General features: G+C 32.8%; 1 protein-coding gene across 1 annotated transcript; it reads right to left on the reverse strand.

The window, feature by feature from the left end:
- Positions 1–1338: 1338 nt before the first annotated feature.
- Positions 1339–27414, reverse strand: LOC137930410 (sugar transporter SWEET1). The gene is made up of 5 exons (XM_068773651.1): positions 27298–27414; positions 11951–12126; positions 9588–9867; positions 4057–4176; positions 1339–1819 (listed from the first exon to the last, which is right to left on the reverse strand). The coding sequence occupies exons 2-5, from the start codon at positions 12118–12120 to the stop codon at positions 1703–1705; spliced, it is 687 nt and encodes a 228-aa protein (XP_068629752.1). The 5' UTR covers positions 12121–12126; positions 27298–27414; the 3' UTR covers positions 1339–1702.
- Positions 27415–27582: the final 168 nt, after the last annotated feature.

The raw sequence follows: 27582 nt of genomic DNA on the forward strand, positions 1-27582 counted from the left end.
GTGGAGGGGTGAAACACGTGTTGAGTGATTAACCGGTGGTAGTTGTGTAATTCGCATTGTTTGCCGCATGCGCATTTATCAGCGGACTGGCAGGCTTTGCTCTTTGTTGCACGACTACGACTGCATGTGCGGAAGTGGCTAAATATTAGTCCTTTTCTTACACAGGGGCATACCACTAAAAAGTTAGAAAGTACTGTTTCAGAGGATGTTTCAAAGGATACAAAAAAAAACCGTACAAATATGAAAATTGTATTTAATGCATGTGTTACTATAGAAATTAATGGATTTACATTTTATTAATATTACAAAAAATCAACATTTTTTTTTTATTTAGGTAAATGAAACCAAGTCAAAAGATATTTTTTTTAAAAAAAAACATCACTAGCCTTGATGCGTTATAAAAAAATACAGGCTGTATCACTATAAACCTTAAGCTATGGGTGTATTAAAAAAACAACGGGGTAGCCATTTTGTTTAACTGACAGTTGTCAAAATGGTGTCGAAAAGGTAAAAAAAATAAACTTAGATACAATATAAATGCATTATAATATTCATTCAAATTAATTTCCAAGTATATGTAAAATAATTATTTTAACACATACACACACACAAAATAGTTTAAAAAATTACTAATGTCATAAAAACCTAGTTACATATCAAAAATATATATTGTGATCTTAAAAATATATAATCTATAAATCGTTTCTGATCACAGAACAACTAAGTTGTATTTGTTACGTATAAGCATGGAGTTATATAACATGCGCTATTGGATAAGATAAAGTTGCCTATTCACTGCTATGTCCAGTGCTGGGCATAGGCCTCTACCATAGATGTCCAAAAATATCTGTCGGAAGCGGTATGTATTCATTTTCCGACGAGTTTAACGAGGTCATTTGTCTACGTTGTAGGTGAACATCCTTCGCTGCGTTTACCGGTCTTTGGTCTTTCACTATAGAACCTTTCAACCCTGGCTGCTCACCAGCAGTCTTCCGATGTCCTCATTTCTGTATTTTTCTGCATTTATATCTCGTTAACTACTGTACAATCAACGTGAAAATACGTATCAAGCAAAAAGTTTTTTTTTTAATCATGGTTCGACTTCGTCCATACATAAATATTGCATTGATCATCTGAATATAAACTTAACACCATTATATAACTATCGAACCGAATGAATGTAGAGCTGTAATTTAAGTGAACATTGTTGTAAGGATGCATTTACACTTAACTGCTTTTTGATATAATTAAAAAATATGTTGTTTTATATAGTGAGTTTTGGGGGTTTTTACGTCAATAATGAAATTATAAATAAATTTAACATCTTCATTTCTAGTCCATGAATTGAATATAGTTGTATTATTTACTATGACATATTTTACATTTTAAAATTAGTGTAAACGCAATCTTATGTTATTAAGACTGGCCAATGATTGCAGTTTCTGATTAGTCGCTAAAAGACACCTTCCAATAGCGCTGGAATATAAAAATCGTATACTCTACAAAACTAACAGTTATGCAGAATCAGAATTTACAATGCTATATACAATAACATATCACACATTAAAAAAAAAAACAAATCCATACATTGTATCGAAACGTTACTTTGACATTTCAGATTTCCCGCCATTTTTGATGACAGCACACTATTGCAATAATATTAAAATTAAAAAAAAATTCGTACAAAATACTGAATAGCGATCTAATCAGCTTTCTTGGCCTTGGATTTAGCTTTCTCTTTCGCTGTGCGTTTGGACGGATAGATGACGAACAGAGAGAGCTGTATGCTGCACAACACCACGGCGACAACGTTTTGTATCTGTTGAAATATTGATTAAAAAAAACTTTTAACAGGATTCTAATTGACCTACAACTTTATTTTTAATCTATTGCTTTTAAATCTACTCTGCTTTGCAAGTTGTGGTGAACAAGCAGGTAGAAATGACATAACAATACATCTTTTAATAGTTTAACAACACAGATATACATATACAATTTATTACATATAATCTAAATGAAATCAAAATAATCAGGCGACATCATTGCCAAAGTGTCTGTCATTTAGATATACGTTTATTCAATAATAAGCGTTTTACATCATATGTATCTTATTCAACGCACAAACCATTTTATTATTGTTACAAAGCACAAGTCACATCTGCTATGAAAACCTCGGAAACTTCTAAACAATAAACACTGAACCCTAGAATCAAAAACACGCTTCACCTTCTTTTGTGTACGGTTCTCGAAAATTTTAACCGAGTACTATCGCGAACTTACTAGAACCTTATCCGTAGTATAAATAGGTTTACTCCCCATGTCGACAGTTCAGTGTTGTTTTTCGAGTTACAAGATTAAGATCTACGATCAGTGATACAAAGTGACTATTTGGCAAGTTATTTGGACAGTGATTTCTTAAGCGATTTGAAAGCGTAGTTTGGACTAAGCGAAAGTATACTTAGTGTTAAAGTAGGTTGACCATCTGATTTGTGAATAAAGGACTCCTTGTAAACCAGTGGTGTTTCATTTCGAGTCAGAACCCACAGTACGCAACATTATATTTGTGACCAGACGTGTTAAACTTTATCTATCTCCCTCAGACGCTTACTATAACTTATATCATATCTAATTTACTACACACTTTATGTTATCTTGTTTCAAAGATAACAAAATCTTTATCGCAATGGTTAAGATAAAATCAGATGACGTCATAGAACTAATTTTCCTTAATTACAATCTCAATATCATGTTCGTTGGTAAGATCCGGTGACCAATAGTTCAACTTGAAACTGGCGCTATAAGAGACAATATATACAGTGTCCCATATATCAAGGTCAAAATGCAGAAATGTAATCTGGTAAAAATACAGGCAGCTGAATCAATATAAAAAAATTGAAATCGATTTCAATTGACGATACAATTGCCGTCATACAGATTTTTGGTTATAAATATAAAAGGGCGAATGGAACAAATTACCTGTATAAGTAATATGTTGCTATAGTAATAGATATAACATTACTGTATGTAAAAAATTGATATACTACAAAATATACTTGTGTTACTTTGTTGTGAAGATATATTTCCAAAATACGTGACACAGGTTTCTTTTTTTTAAATTTTTTGTTTGTCGATTTCGGTTTGACGTTGATTTATGGGACCCGATATATTACGGAAAATATACCTATCTCTGTCTCTCTAAAACGACGCCGCCATTATAGTTTTTAGCATCGATGGCACAGCGTATGTTATTTATTTTTCACAGATTAAAAATTTTATTTGTTTGTGTAGAATAAAAAATATTGATTCTTTACAGACATTTGTGAATCTGTGAGTGGTTTTCAAATTTATTGCAAAATATAAAAGATAAGAAAGAGATACTATATTTACACTATATTAGTGTGTAGTCTCAGTAGACTACACATTTAGTGCATAGATCACAATCTACAAAGTACACTGCGCAGCTGGCGATACCCATTGAACCATCTCCCCAATACCAACACCATTTTATAAGTGATAGTTGTGTTCTACACAATTACATTTTCCAAAACTACCCTACATTAATAATCACTTGCAAAAGTACCCTCACATTATTTAATATTTGGTAAAACATTACACTGAATATACTGCCTTCACAAAACTTCATTATAAACAGTCTCATAAAGCTTGTCAAATCGTGTTTACACGATACTAACGTCCGTTTATATAAGAAACATTCCCCATTTCAACTTTTTCCAAAACTACCCTACAATAATAATCACTTAGTTAGTACCCTCACATTATTTTAATGTTTGGTAACACATCACGCTGAATATACTGCCTTCACAAAACTACACTGTATAACAGTCTTATGACGCTCATCGAACCGTGTTTACACGATACTTACGTCCGCTTATATAAGCAACGTTCCCCATTACTTTTTTTCAAAACTACCCTACATATCTACAAACTACCATAAACTACCATATCTATAAACTACCATACAATCACTTGCAAAAGTACCATTACAAAACCTGTTTAATTTTTATAACTTGTAACAAGTTATACAATTATACTTACTACTAGGAACTTATTCTTCAAGATGATTCCGTATAGAAGCCACATGAACGTGACGATGGTACCAGAAAAGATGATGGGGAACGGCAGACCTTCGGTGCTCTTATTTCTTATTATCTCCTTCTGCAATGTTAAAAATATTTTAGTTAACTTACCATAGCCTGGTAGCCCAGCAGTGGACTGAGACTTGCGATCTAAGGTCACAGTTCGATTCCCAAAATATAATCTTATATAATTCATACTCTGTTCACAAGTTTCCAAAGGATGGGCAGCAGAATACTCTGTATACCAAACTGTGGTTGCTAAACAGCCGCCCACACGTGGTCACATTCACTCCTTTTTAAATCATCCTGTATATAAATTATTACTAAGCCTTACAGTGGAAGTCAACTTACCTTTGTAAATAGTATTGACTTAGACAATAAAAATTTAATAAAGTGATCACTACTGTTCAAAGTTATTGACCCCTCTCTGTCTAATATATTTTCAACTAAGAAGCTACTTCCGCTATGCAGCAGTAGTCGTGCAATGTGCAACGCCCGCCAGCCCGCTGATAAATGCGGCAAACAATGCGAAACACAACTACCACCGTTAATTTACTCTACACGTGTTTCATCCCTCCACGGGGCATCGTCAGGAGATGTTACACCAACTAGCGCCAAACATCGAGTTAGGTTTGCACGACTGCTGCATAGCGGAAGTAGCTATATATTAGTCCCTTTCTTACTTAGGATGGACTTCCCCACAAGGTAACGCCTGAATCTATTATATATTTAATATATTTTCTATTGATAACAGTACGAATTCTGATGAGTAATCTAGTTTATATAAAATCACATATAATATATTACATATTCATAAAGACAATTTACATTTTAATTTACATATATATTGAGATGGAGTTTGTTTTTAGAATAAAACTATTTTAAGTATTTTCGCTTGGGTCAAATATATCTCATAATTTGTTGGGGTCATAATTCTCTTTATTACTTTTCGTTTATTTAAATTCTTTTACTATCTGTTAACATGTAAAATGACATGAGTCGACATGAACACTACCTTATTTACGTAATAATGTTTTATATGGCTCCTGTTTTTGATAAGATGTGGAATAAGGACTTGTTTTACAGAGGTTTAATATATTTTTTTATTTTTTTTTAATTTGTATCAATTAATTTCAAAAAATACTTTTAAGCGATTTTCAAGATTAAAGTTTCAAAATCAATTTTAATTAATAAAAACAACTTTAATTTGTTTAATTGTAATAATATCTATAGTTAGAATATATATAACAGGTTGTCAAATATCTCCCTTCCGCTTTTTTGCTCTTTATTCAATGCTTTATAAAAAGTGTTACAGTGATCGGATTTAGTTCAAATATGCGCCGTTTTGTTCGATAATCTGTTTCCATCTAGACGGCAACTTCATAATACCTCCCTCGTAGAAGCCCCCCCTCCTTATTTGCGAAGAACTCGGACAGCCACTTTTCACAAACCTCTTTTGAGTTCAACTTTACACCACCAAGGGCGTTCGCCATGGACAGGAATAGGTGGTAATCACTTGGCGCTATGTCCGGGCTATATGGTGGATGTGATAAAACCTCTCATCCGAGCTCCCGTAGCTTCTGACGAGTCATCAACGAAGTGTGTGGTCTGGCGTTGTCCTGGTGGAACACTACACCCTTCCTGTTGGCCAATTCTGGACGCTTCTGGTCGATCGCCTGCTTCAAGAGGTCCAGTTGTTCGCAGTAGATGGTAGAATTAAGCGTCTGGCCATATGGGAGCAGCTCATAGTGGATGATTCCCTTCCAATCCCACCAAACACACAGCAAAACCTTCCTGGCCGTCAATCCCGGCTTGGCCACTGTTTGGGACGATTCACCGGCCTTCGACCACGACCGTTTTCGCTTGATATTGTCGTATGTGATCCTTTTTTTGTCGCCAGTCACCATCCGCTTCAAGAATGGGTCGAGTTCGTTCCGTTTCAGCAGCATATCGCTTCGTTGATTCGGTCCAGAAGGCTTTTTTGCGTCAAATCATGCGGCACCCAAACATCAAGCTTTTTTTTGTATCCAGCCTTCTGCAGATGGTTTAAAATGGTTTGGTGACTAACTCCCATCTCCTGGGCGATGTCACGAGATGCCACGTCTAACTCGATGTAGTCCATGATTTGATCGGTATTTGTCGTCACAGGTCTTCCGCCGGCTGGCTTATCCATGGTGTCGTTTTCGCCGGCTCTGAATCGTCGAAACCATTCCTCCGCGGTTCGAAGTGATAGAGTACCATCCCCCAAAACACCATTAATCTCACGGAACGTTTCTCTAGCGGATTTGCCTTTAACGAAGGAAAACTTTAAAATAGCGCGAATTTCGGCGTTAGTGAACTCCATGTTTACACGTCTATAACTGTTGAACGCAATATCCAAACTAATCATGAATAGCGTCGTTTTGTAGGTTATGTCAAGACCTTTCAAATTATGTATAGTATTGCCAGATACTAGCTCTGTAGCGCTTTGTACATAGCCGCGAAATTCAAAAGACAAAAAGGCGGAAGGGAGATATTTGACAACCTTTTATATATATATAGTATATAGTAATTTTAATTATATTTTGGTGTACAATAAAATTGACGTATGACTTACAGCCTATTTTGAATAAAGAATTTTCGAATTGTTTTTAAAAATTATGGTACACGCAGATAAATATTGATTACTAAATCAATTATCATTTTTGTTAACGTTTTTCTTATCTGTGGTTATTAATTATTATTTGTATTTAATGATTTCAAATCAGAAGTGATTTGGAGTACGGTACCATCAAATAATTGGTTATCGAGTATAGATTGATTTATAATGCATTACTTATATTCTGGTCACATTCGTTTGAACGAATGAATGTGTGAACGATAAAACATTTAATTTAATTAAACAAAAAGTTTTAAACAGTTTGGAAAACTTTTTTGAAATAATAAAGCAAGGAAATTAATTTCTCTACTAGTGTATCAAGTATATTATATTTATTTAATATTCTTTATTGTACACACTAGGATACATTTAAATAGTTTCATCATAATAAAAAACTACAATGAGCGGTCTTATCACACAAGGCAATCTCTTACAGACAACCATAGTATGGAAACAGTAGAAGTATAAATAATGGGTAGTTGACGTGTATAAAATATACATATATGCTAACATACATATGTATGTAGGATATATATACTAATAATAAATAAGGTATAATACATATTACAAATATAATACGATAGTAAATAAAAAACATCAAACTGATTTGGATCGCACTTGCCTCAGCAAGAATAAAGAAACAGAGAAAGAAAAAGAAGTGAATTAACAGATAAATAATCATAGATCTAGTAAATAGTCCTTAACCATTTTCTTAAAGTATATTGTAAAATCGACCACAACAAAACAGACTGTTGTTATAAGCTCTCAATCATTAGCTTTAAGTTGAAGGATACCATCAGAGGATGGCGATCTGGTTTTTATCACAAATGCAGAAATGGTCTTGAATCTCTATTATCAAATATATGTGTGACCTCCACAATTCATATATTAGTGATATTTATATATTCTCGTGCTCTCTCGTATCTTTTAAAAGACAATTTCGTTCGAAATTATTGAGTACACACAATACAATTTAAACCTCATTGGAACGTGACGGCTTGCTGTGACTCGTAATTATTGCGATGTGATATGCAGTATTGTAATGTTTTTATTTGTTTTGTCAAACAATGACATTTTACTTTAAATCATTAAATGTTCTTAGAGAGATAGTTATAAGGTAACAATTGCAACTAATTTTATATTTATGAGTTTCTAAGCTTGTACTTTTTTACTGCCTTTTGTTACTGTTTATCTACAATAAAGTAAATAAATAAATATATAAAATTGATATGTATATATATGTATACGTGTATTGTATTAGAGAGATCAGAAAGTAATGTCGCTTTCTTAAGTTAAATTTACGCGACTACATTTTTAACAAGGTTTTATTTCATATCAACAATATATTCACCTTCGTTATCAACAACCTTTCGCCATCTAGTATATAAATCAATGCCGGAGCGGTAAAAATCAATCGGTTTTTTCTGTAAAATATGTCAGAAAGGACATTACTTTCCTGTCCCCCTAATATGTATTAGTATGTATGTACAACTTAAACTGCACTTTCGTTCATGTCTCTCATCTCCATTCAAAGGTTGTCTGGTAGAGATCGCCTCGAGTGATAACACCGCCACACGTACCTTACAAATTGTTTCTTTTTTTTAGTTATTATCTATGGTGTACAATAAAGTGTAAATAAATAAAAATGAATGTATATCTATATGTCGTTTATGGAATCATAAACTATGCATTTGATCATGTAAACTTCTGCATGCACCCACGGTTTTAAAGTTGGTACGACCCATTTTCGACAGATGGCGTCACTGTCATTACAATGAATTTTATATATCGCCGTGACAGTTCATGATGATTTGAATTGAATCGAAAATGGCGAACGAATGATGTCGTTTCGAATTGTGGGTGACATAAGAATTCGTTTAAATTATGATTACGTAATTTTTTAATTTTTTAAAATTTTAAAATTTACGTAATTTAAAAAAAAATATTTTTTTTAATCGTAATTTTAAAAAATATATTTTTTTTTAAATTCCACGCAGACAGAAAGTTCCGGGGCACAGCTAGTTAGATGAATAAATAAATGAGATGGACAGATGACAAAGACGGGTATGTCGTATATGCACTGAATGTATGCCTCCAAATGAATCTACGCCTAATATCATGTGGCAAAGTCTTGGATACATTTTTACGGAATATTCTATTTGTTCAAAATACGCTGCCATCTTTTCAGTGGTCGCTATCTGTGTGGCATGAGACACCTCATGAATAATCTTTTATCTTTTTATCTTTACAAATATCAGCATATATTTAGGAAGCCATTACGCGAAATATTAAGTATAAATTTTTAGTACAACATATTATTGTGCGTAATCCGCTTAACGAATTAAAACTTATCTATAATTGCTTGATAAAGATAATAGATAAAATTTAATTATTTAATGGAATCAGGCGTTACCTTGCGGAAGTCCACCCTAAGTAAGAAAAGGACCAATATTTAGCCACTTCCGCACATGCAGTGGTAGTCGTGCAACAAAGACTCTGTGTTTGACACTAATCGATGTAACATAACTCCTGAAGATGACCCGTGGAGGAGTGAAACACGTGTTGAGTGATTTGACGGTGGCAGTTGTGTAATTCGCATTGTTTGCCGCATACGCATTTATAGGCGGGCTGGCGGGCGGTGCACTTTGTTGCACGACTACCACTGCATGTGCGAAAGTGGCTAAATATTGGTCCTTTTCTTAATTAAAATTTAATTGTTAAAAATGGGAACTTTTAATAGAACTCTTATTGATCGTCTACTGCCTCGAAAGGTATTATAATTTTAGATAAGAGGCAGGAACAAACTCAACAGAACAAATATTAAATAAATTGGTTATTGGTGATGATCTTACCAAACCGAAGAGCGGCGAAGCTATCAAATAGAACATGAAGGCGGTGATGATGGTGCCGAATCTGTTCTCCACGAGAGCGGGGTCCTCCATCTCGGCGTAGCCCAGCAGTGCGGCGGTGAAAGCGCCAGCCAGTCCCGTCTTTGCCCACACCTTCACCTTTTCCGACGTGTAGTTGAAGTACATCAAGACGTAGAGGATGTTGAGCGCGAGACCAACAAAGTTCACTTGGATCATCTTGTCATCGCGCAGTATGTAGCCATACTTTAAATTCAGCAAACTCCTGGTGAATAAAAAAAAACAATTTCATTTAAGACATCCTTCCTCCAATAATATGCGTTTAAAAAGAGTCCACACTTGTAGTGGTCGAATCAGAAATGACGAGATTCTCCGAAAAACCAAGATGAATTGTTTGTCTGAAATGACAGTAGGCGTGGCACATCGCTGGTGCAACCGATAGCCGTTGGAGTCGAAAGGTTCTCAAACACGTGCCGGTAGACCCGACGGGAATAGGCCCTCCCCCACCCCACTAGAGGCAGTGGGTGTCCATTGGATGAAGAGAATAAGAAAGAGAAAGTGTTATATATAAGTGTTAAGTTAAGATCGCGACGATATCAATAGCCTCCCTGATAGGCGGAAAGGATACTAGGGAAGAATTCCTCTCATACTGCAAGGAAATAATTAAAAAAGTGATACAAAAAAAACAAAAATTAAAGAAAATAAGAAAAATTTTAAATAGACAATAAGAAAAAATGTTATAAAATGTAACTCAAAATGTGATATAAAATGTGATAAAAATGTAAACGAAAAGAAATAAAGATAAAATGTAACATGTAATGAGGGAGGAATGAAAAGTCACAGAGTAAAAGGGAAAGATAGCAGAAATGTGGCATGAAAGAATAGATTGAAAGAATATGTGAAGAACGAAAGGAGAGAATGGAAATAATAACTAACTATGTGAAAAAATAAATTGCCCGTAAAGTCCCTGTCCCACCAAAGATAGGGGTACGAGAGGCCCCCAATAGACAAATGGTCAAAAAGGTCTGAGTGTTTGTACATATAATAAAGTTCCACAAGATATCTTAGGCCATTTCTTAATTTTAAATCTAAAATTAAAAATAGTTTTAGCATTATTACAGCATTCAATAGTTTTTAGTCGATCGAAATGTGTTAAACTTCATTTGTTGACTCATTTACATGCTACATTACAATGTACATGAAAAAAATTGTTAAATTTGCCGACTCTTTTCAACAGATCAGCGATCTTAGGCGGTGATAGCTTATTACCTATAATTTTAAAATAATCGGCGATTCAAAAGCGCATGTGAGTGCCTACTTAGGATTTTTTGAGTTGATTTGACCACGGGTGGGTAGACGCAGCGTGGGTAGTCCCACTAGGTGGAACGACGACATGGTCAAAGATCACAGTAAGTCGCTGGTCTTGTGGTCTTTGGCCTTGCAGTGCGCGTTTATCGGCTGCCTTGAGGCAGACTAAATGAAAATGTTTTTGATGACTTTCTTTCAGCTTAAATCAAAAGCACTCCTAGAATCTCCCTTGCCCCGTGAACTTGGTCCAGTACCGTGTTCAGCTGCACTTGATGAAGTGCACGAAAAGCCTGCGTGGCACTCGTCGATAATTACGTCTTTTATATGTACTACGTTTGTGGCACTTACTTTACAACGTCAGGAATACAACCTCCTTAAATCTCTATAATTTTGGCGTCGGATTCGTTATGTACGTGTATGTTACGTTCTAAAAAACACGACGCAAATTGAAACGCCGCAAAGTGAATTAAGATTTTCTATAGCAAACCATGTAAAGATCGAAGATAGGTTACAGGGTTACGAAAATACTACTTTTTAAAAAGAAAATTGAACAAAGTAAACATTTAAAAGATAATATAACACAGCCAATAAATAAATTGGAAAAATATTTACCTTATTTGTAACCAGAAACAACACGTTAAAATTTATATAAATATATAATTCTCTTTTAAAAAAAGCACAACACTACATAACATAAAACTGTATTAAAATTGCGTTGATTTTTAGTTAGAAAGGGAATCCCCGAGTTTTGATGGGAAGGCACAATTAGAAACAAAGTGTTGCCATCTCTTAGATAAAATAAAAAATTTAAAAAATAAAATTAAAGACTCGAACCCAAAACAACGCAACCTCGGAAATCTAACGACGCACAGTGTAAATTAGTGCTAATTAAACAGCGACGCAACTTCGAAGAAACGTAAAGAGAAACGACACAAAGCGAGGTATTGGTGTATTTCAAATTTCCGTAGTGGCTTTGTAAAGGGGAGCCCAGGATCAAAGTCACGGTATAAGATTAGTGTTCGTTTAAAAAAAATACTTACATGACAACACCACCAAGGAATGGCGCTACGCTAATTCCCCTAGTGTTGCCCTGCTTGTAAATGTCGTAGCAGATAAAGGAACCAGAGAACATCTGTCCAATAGTGACGATGGCTGCCACGGAGCCCACCAGCTCCTTGTACGGCTGCAGCATATCCGATATTACTTCCATCTTGACCTGCGTTATAAAAAATACATTTAACCACCTTTAGCGCGTAAATATTAAAAAACATTTTTTATATTTCACTCGTACTCCTGATTCGAAATTCAAATAAATCCAAATTCGTTGTATCAATGTATCTTGTATATATCCAATAACAAAGTTATATTTTTTAAATTTCGAAATTCGAAGGAAATATGGTTTTTTAAATGTCAATATATATAATAGTCTTTGTCGTCCCAATATTTACTTTATAAGATTTTTTTTAATACGTATCTTGATTTGACAATAATAAATTGACACGTAGGTATTATGTTTTTAATATGTATCGGTACGAATGTGTGATTCGAAATTCAAATGTCTTTACGTGTCAATACGTTCCAATATGTATCGAACATTTAAACTTTTTTTTAATTAATATTTTTTAATGCCCTTGATTCGAAATTCAAATAATTTTGTCATGTTTATATGTAACAGATATTGTAAAGTTTTTAAATATATATTATTATACTTGATTCGAAATTTAAATGGTTTATGTCATTTCATTGGAATATTTATATTATATCTACTAATATATACAATAATAGTAAATACATCACGGAGTTATCAAACTTTAAATGTCTTTCGAAGTTCGTAAAATATGTCTTTTTCCGTAAGTTTTCAATTTCAAAATTAAAAGATTTAGTATTTTGTGGACTTATTCGACAGTCTTATGCCTTTCAATTCGTTTTGTGTTAAAATTTCCAAGGTCATTGAGTAATGAGGGTGACGTAAGATATTGCAAAAACACGCGATAAATTTTCTTTTGAACTAAATTAGTCACTTTTTGTTCCAACGTAACAGTGAGTTGGGAAATCGCTTTATCGCAAAATACTTGATTTATTTTAGTTACACGTTTCATTTTATGATTGATCATATCTTTTTCTTGGTAGAATCATTATCAAACAAATATGACATTGAATATTTTTTTGTTACTTGCCTCTTACAAAAACTTTTTTTTTTATTTCAAAAATAGAACGTTTTACTTATCTTCTAACATACATAAGTTTTTGTGTATTACAATATTTTACAACCCACAGATATTTCTAGGAGAGTCCTGTACCTTGAAGTGGAAGTCTATAGGCTGAAAAGATGGCGACGAATAAAATGCAACATTCGTTTAGAATTTTAATTTTTATTTTAACCCTTTGCGGTCGCAAGGCGCCTCTGCGGCGCCACGGCTATTTAGTACGCAGATCGGCGACAATTGTTTATGTTACATTACTTTAGCTTCAAGCCATAGGGATACCTTACTGATACTTGAAAAGGTTCCTTAACTGTCGACGTCCTTTGGAAATTTTATTGTACCTATAACGTACCCGACACATTAGCGAAAATCGACTCGATTTGCCACCTAACCCGGCCGAGAATGTCGTCGGCCGAAAAGGTACCCAAAAGGTACCTAAAAACGTGTTATTATTAAAAGAAAATGTTCGTTCTTATGGTATTTTTATGTAAATGTTAAAAATACAGATATCAAAACTGGTTCGATATGCCTGGCTGCAAATAATATATGTTGAATATAAAAAAAAATAAAAACTCAATATTAAGGTGACATTTTTGTCTTAACGAATGTTTGAATGACGTCATAATACAGAACGAAGTAAGAAATATCTCGTCCAATATATATCGGTGTTTTAATACGAAGGTATATGATTAATGTGTGTTGCCATAACTTACGGCTTAACTATGGAGTTTCACATATTCTGGCAGTCTCACATTTGTTCAATGCGCAAAGGAGAAGCTTTATAAGAGATCTAATCTGAAATAGAGATACGTAGAAGATCTATTGTAGCTGACATGAGGCACAAGAGCTCCTGGAAGTGACCTCGACTTGAGCTGTCACGTCGATAACACCCGCATGGCATTCCCATATAAGGGCGTTCAAGATGGCAGAACCCTGGCTTGGCTAGTTGCCATTGCCTAGCTAATATCACTATTGCCGCTTTAAAAAGCGTTATCGCTGGGTTAAGTGGCAGAAGAAATTTGCTACTTTAAAAGAAATCCTAGACTACACTCCATATACTTCCAGCTACCTCAAATTCCATTGCAATATTGACAGTTTGGACCCAAAAAATAACATTCTAGCATATTATTCCCTCTCTCTCTCTCACACACATATATATATATATATATATATATATGTGTGTGAGTGATATATATATATATATATATATATATATATATATATATATATATATATATATATATATATATATATATATAAGTGAATGTTTGTATGTCTTTTATAAAATCCTAAACTATGCATTTGATCATGTAATGATAGCAAAATTCTAATGTGCTCTTGAAAATTTGTAAATTTGTGTGACCAATTTTCGACAGATGGCGTTACTGTCGTATCAATCAATTTCGTATATAGCAATGACAATTCATGATGATTTGAATTTAAATATCGAACGAATGATGAAGTTTTGAGTCGTGGGTAACATTAGAATTTATTTCAACTAATTTAACTCGCAATGAAAAGCACAAAACTATTCGATAAAAGCCTTCATTTGGCGTAGATACGCGCAGGATTACTTAGGTAAGGGGACTTTAAAATTGAATTTGTTTTAAGTTAAAATGAAACTTTAAATTAATAACTAAAGTAATAACTCTGAAATACGGTTTATTTATTGTGTAACTGCAACGCGTCAATAGTTTTAAACAGTACGATAATGTGTAAAGACAGTAATGTTTTGCTAATTGCTACCTACCAACCCTGTTTGTGCTAGAGTCATGAGGGTGTTTATTTATTGATAATCGAGCGAGATTGCACAGTGTGTACAAGTTGTTCTTTGTGTTAATATGTGTAAATATTATATATGTTAATATTTATAACTAAACATTGCATTATTGTTATTCTTGCTTTTAGAATTCCGATGTCTAGATTCGAATCTGTTACGCGACAACAGTGCGAATAAATGGATTGTGCATATTAAAATTTATTATCACATAGTATTATAAGTAGAATCTATATTCCTAAAACATTAGCGTTCGTGCTTTATTAAAAGGTTTTATTTAGTTCGACCCGTACGGAATTTATTTGGATCAAAATTAGAAATTGAAATTTAAGCACCTACCCGTTGTCAGATTGATCTAAAATTTGGTACACACATTTAATTTAGATGACAATACAATATAATAAAAATCAATAACATTATAAATCTAAGATGGCCGCCGATACAATGGCGGATTACGTATTTTTCCTTAACCCCCTCAATATGGGTATCAAATGAAGGGGCTACACCAGTAAAACACGATGATTATGTCAAAATTCAAAATTCAAGATGGACGCCGTTCCAATATGGCGGACTAGGTACATATTTTTCCACAATCACCACAATATGGGTATCAAAAAACCGTTTAACTTAAAAGTTTTTTAAATGTATTTATTTTAAAATTAAGTTTAAACTTTTTTTACTTGCGTTTTTGCATGTTACAGTGTTTATTAAGTCTCTTTAACTTTTTACTAACTTAACTCTTTAAGAACTAAATTAAAATCAACTATTTTTTTTTAAAAATCATTGACGTCTTGTGTTTTGAGCACTTAGTAAAACAAAAAAAAAATACCAAATACTATACGTAAAAAGAACGAAAACCGATGGTTATAAAAAAGTAACCGCTTTTTATTATATGCATATATATACACGCTACATTTACAAAATTACATTTTTTTTATTTTGTCTGTATGTCCGACTGTTTGTTGCGTCTTATCTCTGAAATCGCTGGACCGATTTTGACAGGACTTACACTGGCCAGTGGATGTAATAAGGTGTAACCTAAGTTTTATTTTATAAAAATTAAAAAAATATAAAACTATTTTCTTACATTTATTACAGCTAGTACTCCTATATAACCTCATATATTATATACATAAATTTATTCAACAGTTCAACGACATGTTTAAAGAATACCTGACGATCTAAAAACTCCAGTTTACATTTATTTTTTCCAATGTTATATATATAATTATTTATACGCATATATTATTATTTAGGGAAGTTATTTACAAATAAAAGGTTCAATGACTCGAATATCACGTCGCGATAAACTTGCACGATTTATTTATTGTTTTAATAAACGCAATACAAGATATATATATAAATATATATGTGCTATGTTTATTAATTTTTTATCGTAATGCGAATTACTTAATTTAAATATAATATAAACATAGTTTTATATGTCAATGATTTCACAAATTATTTTACAAAATAGTTATATAACACTGGTGCGAAAAACTATCACATTTAATAAAAGAACGCACGAAAGAAATATTATGACCATAGTTCATTTGTGGTCAAACCCGCGCCCATGGTAAATACTCTCGCTTTAACCCATAATAACCCAGAATTTCAATTTTGATACCAATCTTTTAAACCGAATGTTTACATTACTATTAGTTTTTTTTTAAAGGTTGGCTGTACGTATTTTACTGTTGTATAATATTCTTTCCAACGAAATTTAAAAAAAAATCTATTTTTCCCTTCATCTAGACCCTCAAGCAAACACAGTGATATTAAAAAAAAATCACTCGTAAATCAGGCTACTAAGGGTTAAGATTTTCAAAACAGTGATTTTGACGTTTATACACCTACTACCTCCCTCAAAGATATCTATGGGAGGATATAACAACACGTGGCGACCACGAGCTAGTAGATGCAGCGTGGGATATATTTTCGGGAAGTCGCTGAATGTGGAAAGCCCAGGATCTGTCATCGTCATCGCAATATTAGGGGGAAAAGTTTCAATCCGGGCACGCCGATCACCTCCGTAACATTTAACCTGTTAATGTTATATACCTCTTCTGATACATATAACACAACATTTAATGGAATCAGGCGTTACCTCGCGGAAGTCCATCGTAAGTAAGAAAAGGACCAATATTTAGCCACTTCAGAGTTGTGTTTGTTGTTGTTGTGAACACTCTGTGTTTGGCACTAATCGGTGTAACATAACTCCTGAAGATGCCCCGTGGAGGGGTGAAACACGTGTTGAGTAATTTGGTGGTGGCGGTTGTGTGAGTCGCATTGTTTGCCGCATACGCATTTATCAGCGGGCTGGCGGGCGGTGCATTTCGTTGCACGACTACCACTGTATGTGCGGAAGTGGCTAAATATTGGTCCTTTTCTTACATATAACACAACGACAACACATAAACGACGATATATTCGTTGGCACTTTTGGCAAGTATATCAAAAGACGATATACCGTGGTTCGCCACTAAAAGGGTTAAGTATAAAATATCACTCTATTACTTTAAAAAAAAATTAAATCGATAATCGTTCACGAGTTTGTACGTGATGAAAAACATCGTATTAAAAATCGATGTCAAGTTTACTCACTTAACCATGAACATTTCTTACTTTGAAAGCATTTTCTATCAATAGAAAAAAAAACACGAAATATGTTTTTTTTTAAGTCATTTGTATATGGAAGAATGTGGTATTTGTTAATTTTGGAAAAAAGTTTCACTTGTCCAAAATTGTCTTCGGAATTTGGAATGAGGTCATAGTCTAAGTTGAAGGCCACATAACGTGAGTAACAAGTGGCCGTTGGTGTTCTAAGTTTCTAGAATGGAAACCACGAAGTCCACGAGGTGAAGAGACGACCTTTTAACTCTTAATAGCCCAGAGTTTCAATTTTGATACCAATCTTTTAAACCGAATGTTCACATTACTATTAGTTTTTTTTTATAGGTTGGCTGTATGTATTTTACTGTTGTATAATATTCTTTCCAACGAAAAAAAAAATTCCTTTATCTACCCCCCCGCAAGCAAACAAAGTAATATTAAAAAAATCACTTTCGTAAATTAGGCTACTAAGGGTTAAAGGTCTTTGAAAAACCAGGTACAGGCCAAACCTATTGCAACCTATTGCATATCTAGAAAAGTCTATGTCAAACAATGGACATTTTACGGCTGGCGGCTTTCAATATACCAGCTAACATTTTTATATCGTTTTAGTAATAAAGCCATAAATATTTCTGCTTAAACCTATTATATTTAAAAACTTGATTATTACTTATAATTAAAAAAAAAAACTTGTGTCAGAAAATTTTTTGAATGAACTATTTGTAATCTGTGATCAGTAACGATCACGCCAAAGAAATAAATTATCATCGACAATACACCACATATAATTTCAGGCAGAAACGTAAACGTGTCTTTGTCTTTAAAAAAAAAAAGTGTCAAGCCCATTACGCGGTACATTTAACATTACGCAATCACTGACAGATAGAATTACAGAGACAATTCAACAAGTTACGCTAGATGCTTGTACCCATACAATCACATCCGCGTTTTCAATTGAAATGAATTGATTTAAATTGTAGCATAATCGTCACGCACACACCCATACCGATGACGTCATATTCCGGTAATATACAGGGTGATTGGCTATGTGTAAAAGCTTAAAAGGTGAATGTATAGCTCATTTGTCAGCAAAAAGTTTATACAACTAATTTTAATTAATCTGTATGTAGTAACCACCACTCTGATATACAGTACCCGGCGATAAATATTGCACATCGACCTTTGGAAAGAGACAATCTGCTAATTTCGGCTTCGTAGAGCGTTATCTCTGTCGCACGAAATGCAACGACTGACAAAACGTCACATAGGTAGTGTGGGACAGAAATAAAGCCGATTGTCTCTTTCCAGAGGCCGATGTACAATATTTATCGCCGGGTAGTGTACGTTAAACATTTTTTTTTCTATTAGAATGTGACAGGCGCCATTTTCTAACAGTGAAAAGCCTATAGGAATAGATAGTAAACAATAATTAATTTTAATATGTTGTAATTCGAATTTTGATTTTTTTTTCCTATATTATCATTACATTATTGTTCTAGAAACCAATTAATTGACAGTAAATAAACTCTATACTCATCCCCTATAAAGCTTTAACAACTTTAACCAATCATACTTTATTACTGGCTAGTATACCTCCGCGTCATAATTGATTATCTGTTGTCATAAATATTACGCGCCAAAGTTACGCAAAATGGCGCCGTCGTTAAATTTGATAGGTTATCGTTATGCTAATAATGCTCTTCCAAAAAACATGACTTCCATTAGTGATTAGATTGACAATTGTTGAATCATAATGACAATCGAAATCCATCCTTACGCACGTTGGAATTTAAATTTTGACGGTAAAAAAATATGAAAATCGATTTTATATTTACTAGCATCGATATAAAAAATTCGAAACATCGAGAATTCAATATGTCTACGTAACCACATTATAAAATAAATAAATTAAGAAATAATTATTACATTATGAGGTAAAACCATATGGGGGCAGCTATCATCAGGATTCCTCTATGTGATCGAATTGTAAATGAGGAGATAGATAAAAGAAAGTAGTCGACATATTCCAGCGGATGGAAAAGTTCAAGTGGCAGTTTCCAGGCCATAAAGAGCGCAGAACAGATGGAACAGACTTAAGGTTCTACAGTGTAGACCATGGACCAGCAAGCATAGCATACGTCCGTCCATAAAGTAGACAGTATATCAGAAATATACGACCGAGCCATTAGTCTAGGAGTGAACATTCTAGGCATTTTAACCTGCTTATTGCTAAAAAAAATTATTAAGGGTAGACGAATATTTATACACTATCTTTGTTAGTATAAATATCGATTTACTGGCAACACAGAATTGTTGCTTGAACTATCAGAGAGTTCAGACCACTAATGACATTGTTACGCTGCTAGTAAAACAAATAATTCGCCTAAACAGTGGTTGTATTGGAAGATATCACTCTGTTTAAAACACTTCTGATGGTATTCTAGCGACTTAATTAAAATAAAAACAGAAAAAAACGTCATAATTTTTACATTAAAAAACAGATTAAAATAAACACTTGTAATTAGCTGACAAATATTTGACGTCAAAAAAGCGTGTCAAGATCATTTCCGGTTAATGACGATATACGCAGTGTGTGAAAGAGAAAACATTATATTCCGAAATACGTTTTATGCATTTTTTATTGGAATGCTACAGGCCAATAGCTTTTGACAGTATTTAGTCAATTCGAGCATAGACTATAAATATCATCGCTAGAAAAAACAAGAATTTATTTCTTGTAAAAAATAATATTGATAAATTATAACAATAAATTTAATTATTAGATTTTAAATTAGATTTACAACTAAAAAGTATAAGTCTTCAAAGGTATACGCTAAAAATATTAACACAAAAATCGATAACGACATCGGCACGTCACTAGTGTACGATCAAATTACACAGAGTATACTCCGGATTAATTTCATTTGTAGATAATAAACATCTTTATATAGAGTACATACAGATGAAATATCCGCATAACCACAGACCTTACATATTTTTTAAGCCCTGTTAACTTACATGACTATTTCAAATGTCAAAAAGTAAACCGTTTTGTCTGTGGCACGCCGACGAAAAATGCGGTTATTAAGTTTTATTTATTATTAGATCTATTACATAAAATTACATAACTGATTCTATTCTATGTTTCCAATAAAATCGGTTGGAACCGTTCTAAATCGGTGTCCACCGTCTACCGACATCCGTAATAGGTCACCTGTCCTTTGTGTGGACATCCTCCGTTACGTTTACCAGTTCGTTGTTCGTCGCAGTCATTTTTTCTGCGCTATACGTGACCTGATCACTGACACCAATTTTCCAATCAGTCGGAATTTTTCAGACACTTCGTCCAAGGATCTCCTATTTCGTTGATTCGATCTCTTAGGGAAATCGAAGCACCATTAAATACATATTACTATTTTATTAAGACTTATATTATTTAAAAACTCAATAGTAGCTTCGTATTACAAAAGTCTTTTACCATTAGTTTCACACTTGTTTAAGTTCATATAAATACAAAACATACGCAAAACATGATGACACAAATAAGGTAAATTAAAACAGATACCGGTACGTAATAAGAAAAAGAATTTGTAACAAATAAAAAAGAATATAAATTAAAAAAAAAAACATTTTTGAAAATCTTTTTTTCTGACCTTATTTACATTATTTTGACCCCGACGTCTTTGAGTTGCTATTTAAATTGAATCAAAAACGAAATGTTTTGTTCAGAATATTCAGTGTTCATAGACCTTGGGATAAATAATATAAAAACAAATAGCACGTAAAATATCTCTAATGGGTAATAGCAACTGTTTAAGTAAAGTTTTTTTTTGTTTGATTGTTTTCGTTACAGAGGACCCCTCGTTGATATTCACATTCTATCTTGGGAGAGACAAGGGCCTTATTTTTTCAATTTAATGTTATCTTCAGTTATTTCTTATGTTTAATTATCTTTTTCCATACATCACATCTTCTTTCCTTCTTTTCGATAGTCTTTCATCAAAATTCTTTCGTATATTTTCCTCCATCTGTTCTTAACTTGACTCTTTGCTCTATTATTTCCTCATTAACACAGTTACAATTTACCTTATATTACCTTGTTTGGTTTGGTTCATATATTACAGTACCAGGCGATAAATATTGTACATCGACTTTTGGAATGAGACAATCGGCTAATGTCGGCTTTGAACAGCACTATCTCTGTCCGACACTACATATGTGACGTTTTGTTAGTCGTTGTATTTCGTGCAATAGAGATAACGCTCTATGAAGTCGAAGTTAGCCGATTGTCTCTTTCCAAAGGTCGATGTGCAATTTTTATCGCCGGGTACTGTAATTTATTTACTAAGTTTTTGACGTATTTAATTTCATAGTTAATTATTTTACATTATTATTTTTGACGTCGTGCTGTGGTAGTGTGGCGGCCATCTTGGATCGACAGTTTTTGAACGAAAGGCCGCCAGAGCACTGCGTCAGCGACGAATCGCTTCGTATCGCAGCAATCATTCTGATTTCCTACTATGTTATTATCTGATTGTGTAAACAAAGTGATTATAAAGAAAATACAGCAATCATTTTGAATCATACGCAAGATTAACTTCATTTTCAAATTTTTATAACCTTTTACAACCACGCCCACCTAACATAGATTCTGATGAAGGCCCGCTGATATGGATTCGAATGAAAACCTCCTGTGCGTTCTTTATTTGACATGTTCTGGCTAGATATTTAGTTCTTTCCCGACCTTATTCCTTTTTAAACATCTTTGGTTATCTCACAGCAACATAAAATATGCTTGACCATCGTCGTGGCGCATTAGAGATGATATTGCCTACTTCTTTCTCTGTTTCGATTTCGAGATCTTTCCTGGGTCCTATGAATGCAGGACAAGCGGACTACGTCTAGTTTCGGCCTTATCGAGATCCATTGAGTCGGAACACTAAATATATATTGTCGACGAGTGACTGCCTAAGTCCGAGGTCTTTTTTACAGGGGGACTCCTTGACCCTATGGAGCATTCGCTAAACCGATCTAAAAGCTTTGCAGTCTTCCACCCCAATGAAACTAATGGACAGAACTAATGAAAGGTTTTTTTATGTCACGCCTAAATTCTTTCACATATTTCGGAAGAGACAATTTCACAATTCTTGAATTATTTTCGTTCAAAATATTTAATATAGTACTTTATTTATCAAACTGTACTGTTCTTCAATTTATTGTAGTTTCTAGTTCAGTATGGATGCGCAGTGTTGCCATTAAAAAATGATTATTGTACCTACGTACACGTTGAATTTATATTAAATGGTATTTTAGTTTATATGTTATTAGTTGTTTCGACACTTAAGTTTTTTCTTTTATTGTTACAATCCAAATAGTATAACAAATACATCTTCACTGCTATCATGTTACTTCGCGCGATGCCAGCGCCGTACTGGCACATAAAAGTTTGTTGGTCGTCATCTCGCGCCGGCGCGAAACCGGCCCCTCGCGGTACACGCCAGGCAAATAACCAGTTAACTGTTGCGCCCTCATTTGCGATTGCGCACGCCTTGCGGCTTATACAGATGAATCTGTAAAAGCCGCAAGGCTAACAGCATAAACTTCTACAGATACAGTACAGTACTGTTTTGCATCGCCAAAATCGAGCCATGACGAGTATACTCGTCAATCACAGAGTAAGTTAGACTGGTAAGATATTGCACCAAACAGATGCATTTATTATATTAAATTGACACCTTTAATACTAATATATATTTATCTGGTTAACTTTATTAATTGCAAAAAATGCATGACAATAATAAAAATTAAATGCATAACATAGCAAAAAAAATTAAATTCTTGTTGTGACGTGATATTCCGCAATACAGAGTGTTACACAACGGAATTTTACTACCGACATACCGCAGCACGTTGATGGTTTTAGGCTTGCTACTACGAACTGGAAAATTCCGCAAATTCCGCTTCGGCAACAGTATGTATACCAAATAAATACCCTAACAGTTTATTAATTAATTTAATGACATCTAAAAATTTACTTTGAGTAATAGATTAAATAAGAATAGTTTATTTATTTAATGATAAATTTTTAAATAATCTTTGGGTTAATTAGGCTGTATAAGATAACTTAAACGATATTTAGGAAATGTCTACATGTTACAGATAAATCTAGTATTTTTAAAATAGTTAGAGCAGTGTTTCCCATGCCCTACAGGGGGGCAATTTGAATGTTAAGTGGAGCAATTCGAAAATGAATTTTAATTACTTCGCTTTAATACAATAATTATATGTGTTACACAGGATGTAACAATTTTAAAAGGGGTTTAGCGGGTCATAGCACAACGAGGTTAGGAAACACTGAGATAGAACGTGTTTTCCCTAACTAAAATTGGCTTTTACGAAATACCTTTAAAGTTTTTGATTTTCATGTAAACCTTTAATGCAGAGCTTAACTTCAATTTATTTCTAGGGAAAATAAATTTGTTAATTCGTTCGAACAGTGTTATAGTCTTATATAATTCACACTTTGTGCATTAATTATATAGGATTACCATACACTCGGTAATAAGTTTCCAGATCAGCAGCATCCTCTGCATACCATAATTTCACACTGCGATCTTCAACCTGCCTGCCTATCATGAAGATTATAGTATATATTTTGGAGATAGATATATTTTGGAGAGGCCTGTGCCTAGCAGTGGGTGTCTATGGGCTGAAACGATCCACTATGTACACCAATACCTCGCTTTGCGTCATTTCGTTTTGCGTTTTTTTCGAAGTTGCATCGCTGCTTAATTAGCACTGATTTTCACTGTGCGTCGTTAGATTTTCGAGGTTGCGTTGTTTTGGGTTCGAGCCTTTATTTTTTTTTTGAAATTTTCTTTTTTTTCCAAAAGATGGCAACACTTTCGTTTCTAATTGCGCCATGCCATCAAAACTCGAGGATTCCCTTTCTAACTAAAAATGAACGCAATTTTAATATAGTTTTATTTTCACTTTGTATTGCTAATTTTGGAGTTCAATTTCAATTACGTAGTGTGTTGTGCTTTTTTTAAAAGAGAATAATAAATTTATGTAAATTTTAACGTGTTGTTTCTGGTTACAAAAGAGGTATATATTTTTCCAATTTATCTATTGGCAGAGTTATATTATTTTTGTTTTCTAAATGTTTACTTTGTTCAATTTTCTTTTAAAAAAGTAGTATTTTCGTGACCCTGGAATCTATCGTCGATCTTTACATGGTTTGCTATAGAAAATCTTAATTCACTTTGCGGCGTTTCAATTTGCGTCGTGTTTTTTTGGAACGTCGTGGTTACGCCGCAAAGTGAGGTATTCGTGTATATCATTACAATGACCAGTCTTGCATAGCTAGCATCCAGCGACTTCCCACAAGCTTGACTATGTCGTCGACCCACTAAGTGGGGGACCTAAGCAGGTTTTTATTTCACATAATTGACAATTGATTAAATAAAAAACAACTATAAGTCATTTAAAAGATATTATTTCTCCTGTCAACGCCTTTATATTACTTATTAAAATTTAACATTTCCTATTACCTTACACGATGTAATTTAATGAAGTCATACTTGAATAAGTTGTAAAGTCTTACACATATTATTTAAACATAAATTGTAAAACTAAAAAAATAAACAGATTTTATTTTCTTTCCACAGTCTATTACTTTGTTTATGGCCTATAAAATTTTATTACTTTATATTCACAGTAGCTGGTAACATTATTTTTACTTTAGAAAAGGCGGGAAATTAAGACCATAGATAATGAGCACCGATTTATGCAAAAAGAAAAAAAAAACTATTGCAGAAGTTACTACAAATAGGATCTAAGTTAGGACCTCCTCAAATCCTTGGATGGGGAATTTCGTAAATGTTTTGTCTTAGCTGTCATCTATTCAGCATAAGGTATATTTTTACCAAATTTCAAATGCCCAAGCCTTATGGTTCCAGAGATATTGTGATGAGTTAGAAAAAAAAATTAAAAAAAAGATTATTCCAATAGGCATATTGTCAGCATTGTCCTATATAAAGCTACCAGCTCAAAAGACAGTTCTGCTGAGAAGAGCTAGCAGAAAAACGAAATTTTTTTACCTTTTGCCAGAAACTATTTATTTGGTTTTCAAAGATGGAAACTAGTAGTATATAGGTTATTTAACTTAGAGTAATATGCAATAGCACAATACATTATATATGTAAGTAGGAATAAACAAGTTAAAGCCAATTTATTACTGCATCTTAATTCAAGATTAATCAATTAAAACTATTTTTTGTCATTCATAAATGACATCTTAGATATATTAAATAAAATGAATAGTCCAATATATATATAAGCACTGATCTTTTTGTGTTGTGATTTCAGTTAGAATAATAACAAATTTCTTTAAATCAAGAATGTTATTGCTGTTACTCTAACAATGAGCAGCATTTTAAGTTGTTTCATCATTTCAGCCATAACATGTCCACAGCTGGACATGGTGTCCCCCCAAAGATTTGCGATAAAATTATAAGAAGGGTCTTTACCCTGTGCATTCCTGTGACCTTATCATAGTTATCTGTTCTTACTGTTTGCATTGCTTTCAATTGATTTAATATACCCCATGTATAATATAATAATAATAAAAATAATTACAGACATTAATTTAAATGAAATACATATAAAAGCACCTAAGGCAATATAAAACTGATTATAAATAGTTTGCAGTCTAAATGGCTTGTTCTTAACTAATCATAATTTTTATTTGAATAATAAAGTCAAGGAACAATAAATAGGTACATACATACCTATTGATAAATAAAAAAGGATAGTGAAACTGGTTCTAAAGAAAATTTCATATCAAATAACCTTGATATTCACCTGTATAAACATAAAGTCAAATCACTTTAAATTATGATTATTTAATATACGGAATTTGTAATGCATGGGGTGCTGATGATATAGTCTAGGTTATGGGAAGTTCTGGACGCAGACAGACAGTCTTACAGTGAGTGTCCATCAACTGACATTATAATAAAATGGATTCTTAATACAAAAGTAAAAGGTCTAAATGAAGTAAAAAAAATGATTATTTTATAATGAATAATTTAAGTATGGGTCAGTTTGATGTCCAATGTAATTAGTGTTTTAATGAACCTATCAAAATCATATTAATATCCTTATGGTTTAATGGTAAAACTCAATTAAATAATTGATCAATTAATATTTAATTTAAAATTCAATTTCAATTATTTAATTGATATAAGTCTATAGTAATAATGTATTATGAAGTTTACATTATGTTCTATGCTGTAGTAAATATTACGTGTATTTTATTTACGACATATATATGTATATAAATCAGTAATAATTTACTAAAATATCACTGATATTGTTCAGATAATTGTGTGAATAAATTATTATTAAATAATGTATTAAAAAATAATTTATAGAACTTATGCCATAATGCAATGTATTACATCATACTGTTAAAAAACAATATTAAAGTGTTTAAATAAAAGAATGGAAGAAAACAATAATTAATTTTAAACTGGTTTTTCCTGTAACAATATATAATTAAGTGCTTTAAGAAAGTGATAAAATAACATTAATTCTTATAAGATTATTGTAATTTAGTAACGGGCTATTCTCAGAATAGAAGACGATTTTATCATTAAATTGATAGTGAAAAATAATAATTATTTATCATTAAATAACTATCATTTTTATTTCATGTATCAAGGAAGTATGAGGTAAAATTTCAATTAATTCTCTGAAATAATCATAATAATAAAGCTTATAAACTCACCGTTAATGGGCAGTTAAATACGATAAATTAAACTATTAAAATAAAGTTAAAGAAAACTTTTATTTCACTCTTCTATACGACCACACTTTATAACAGTCACTGAAGTACTGACGTTGACAGGCCTACACATGCTACTGACACGACAGACATTACTTGTCTATGCTGGCTGACTTTAGGCCAAAAAACTATATTAAAATGATATTTAACCTACAGACAAATGAACGACGTGATCAGTTACTTTTTTTAACTAACGCAAGTGATAAAAATTAATGTTTGAATAAATAA

This window comes from Battus philenor, unplaced genomic scaffold (genome assembly GCF_028537555.1).
Source record: "Battus philenor isolate CCGP_79_NKW_IND1 unplaced genomic scaffold, ilBatPhil1.0.hap1 SCAF_6, whole genome shotgun sequence".
Lineage (NCBI taxonomy): Eukaryota > Metazoa > Arthropoda > Insecta > Lepidoptera > Papilionidae > Battus > Battus philenor.

What these genes read in the sequence shown, in the direction of transcription:
- LOC137930410 (XM_068773651.1), bottom strand. Translation starts at nt 12,120, where the DNA reads ATGGAAGTAATATCGGATATGCTGCAGCCGTACAAGGAGCTGGTGGGC. An exon ending in TTCCTTGGTGGTGTTGTCAT is followed by an intron (nt 9,868 to 11,950) that starts GTAAGTATTTTT and finishes TTTATTCACCAG; the next exon opens with GAGTTTGCTGAATTTAAAGT. An exon ending in CTTCGCCGCTCTTCGGTTTG is followed by an intron (nt 4,177 to 9,587) that starts GTAAGATCATCA and finishes TTAACATTGCAG; the next exon opens with AAGGAGATAATAAGAAATAA.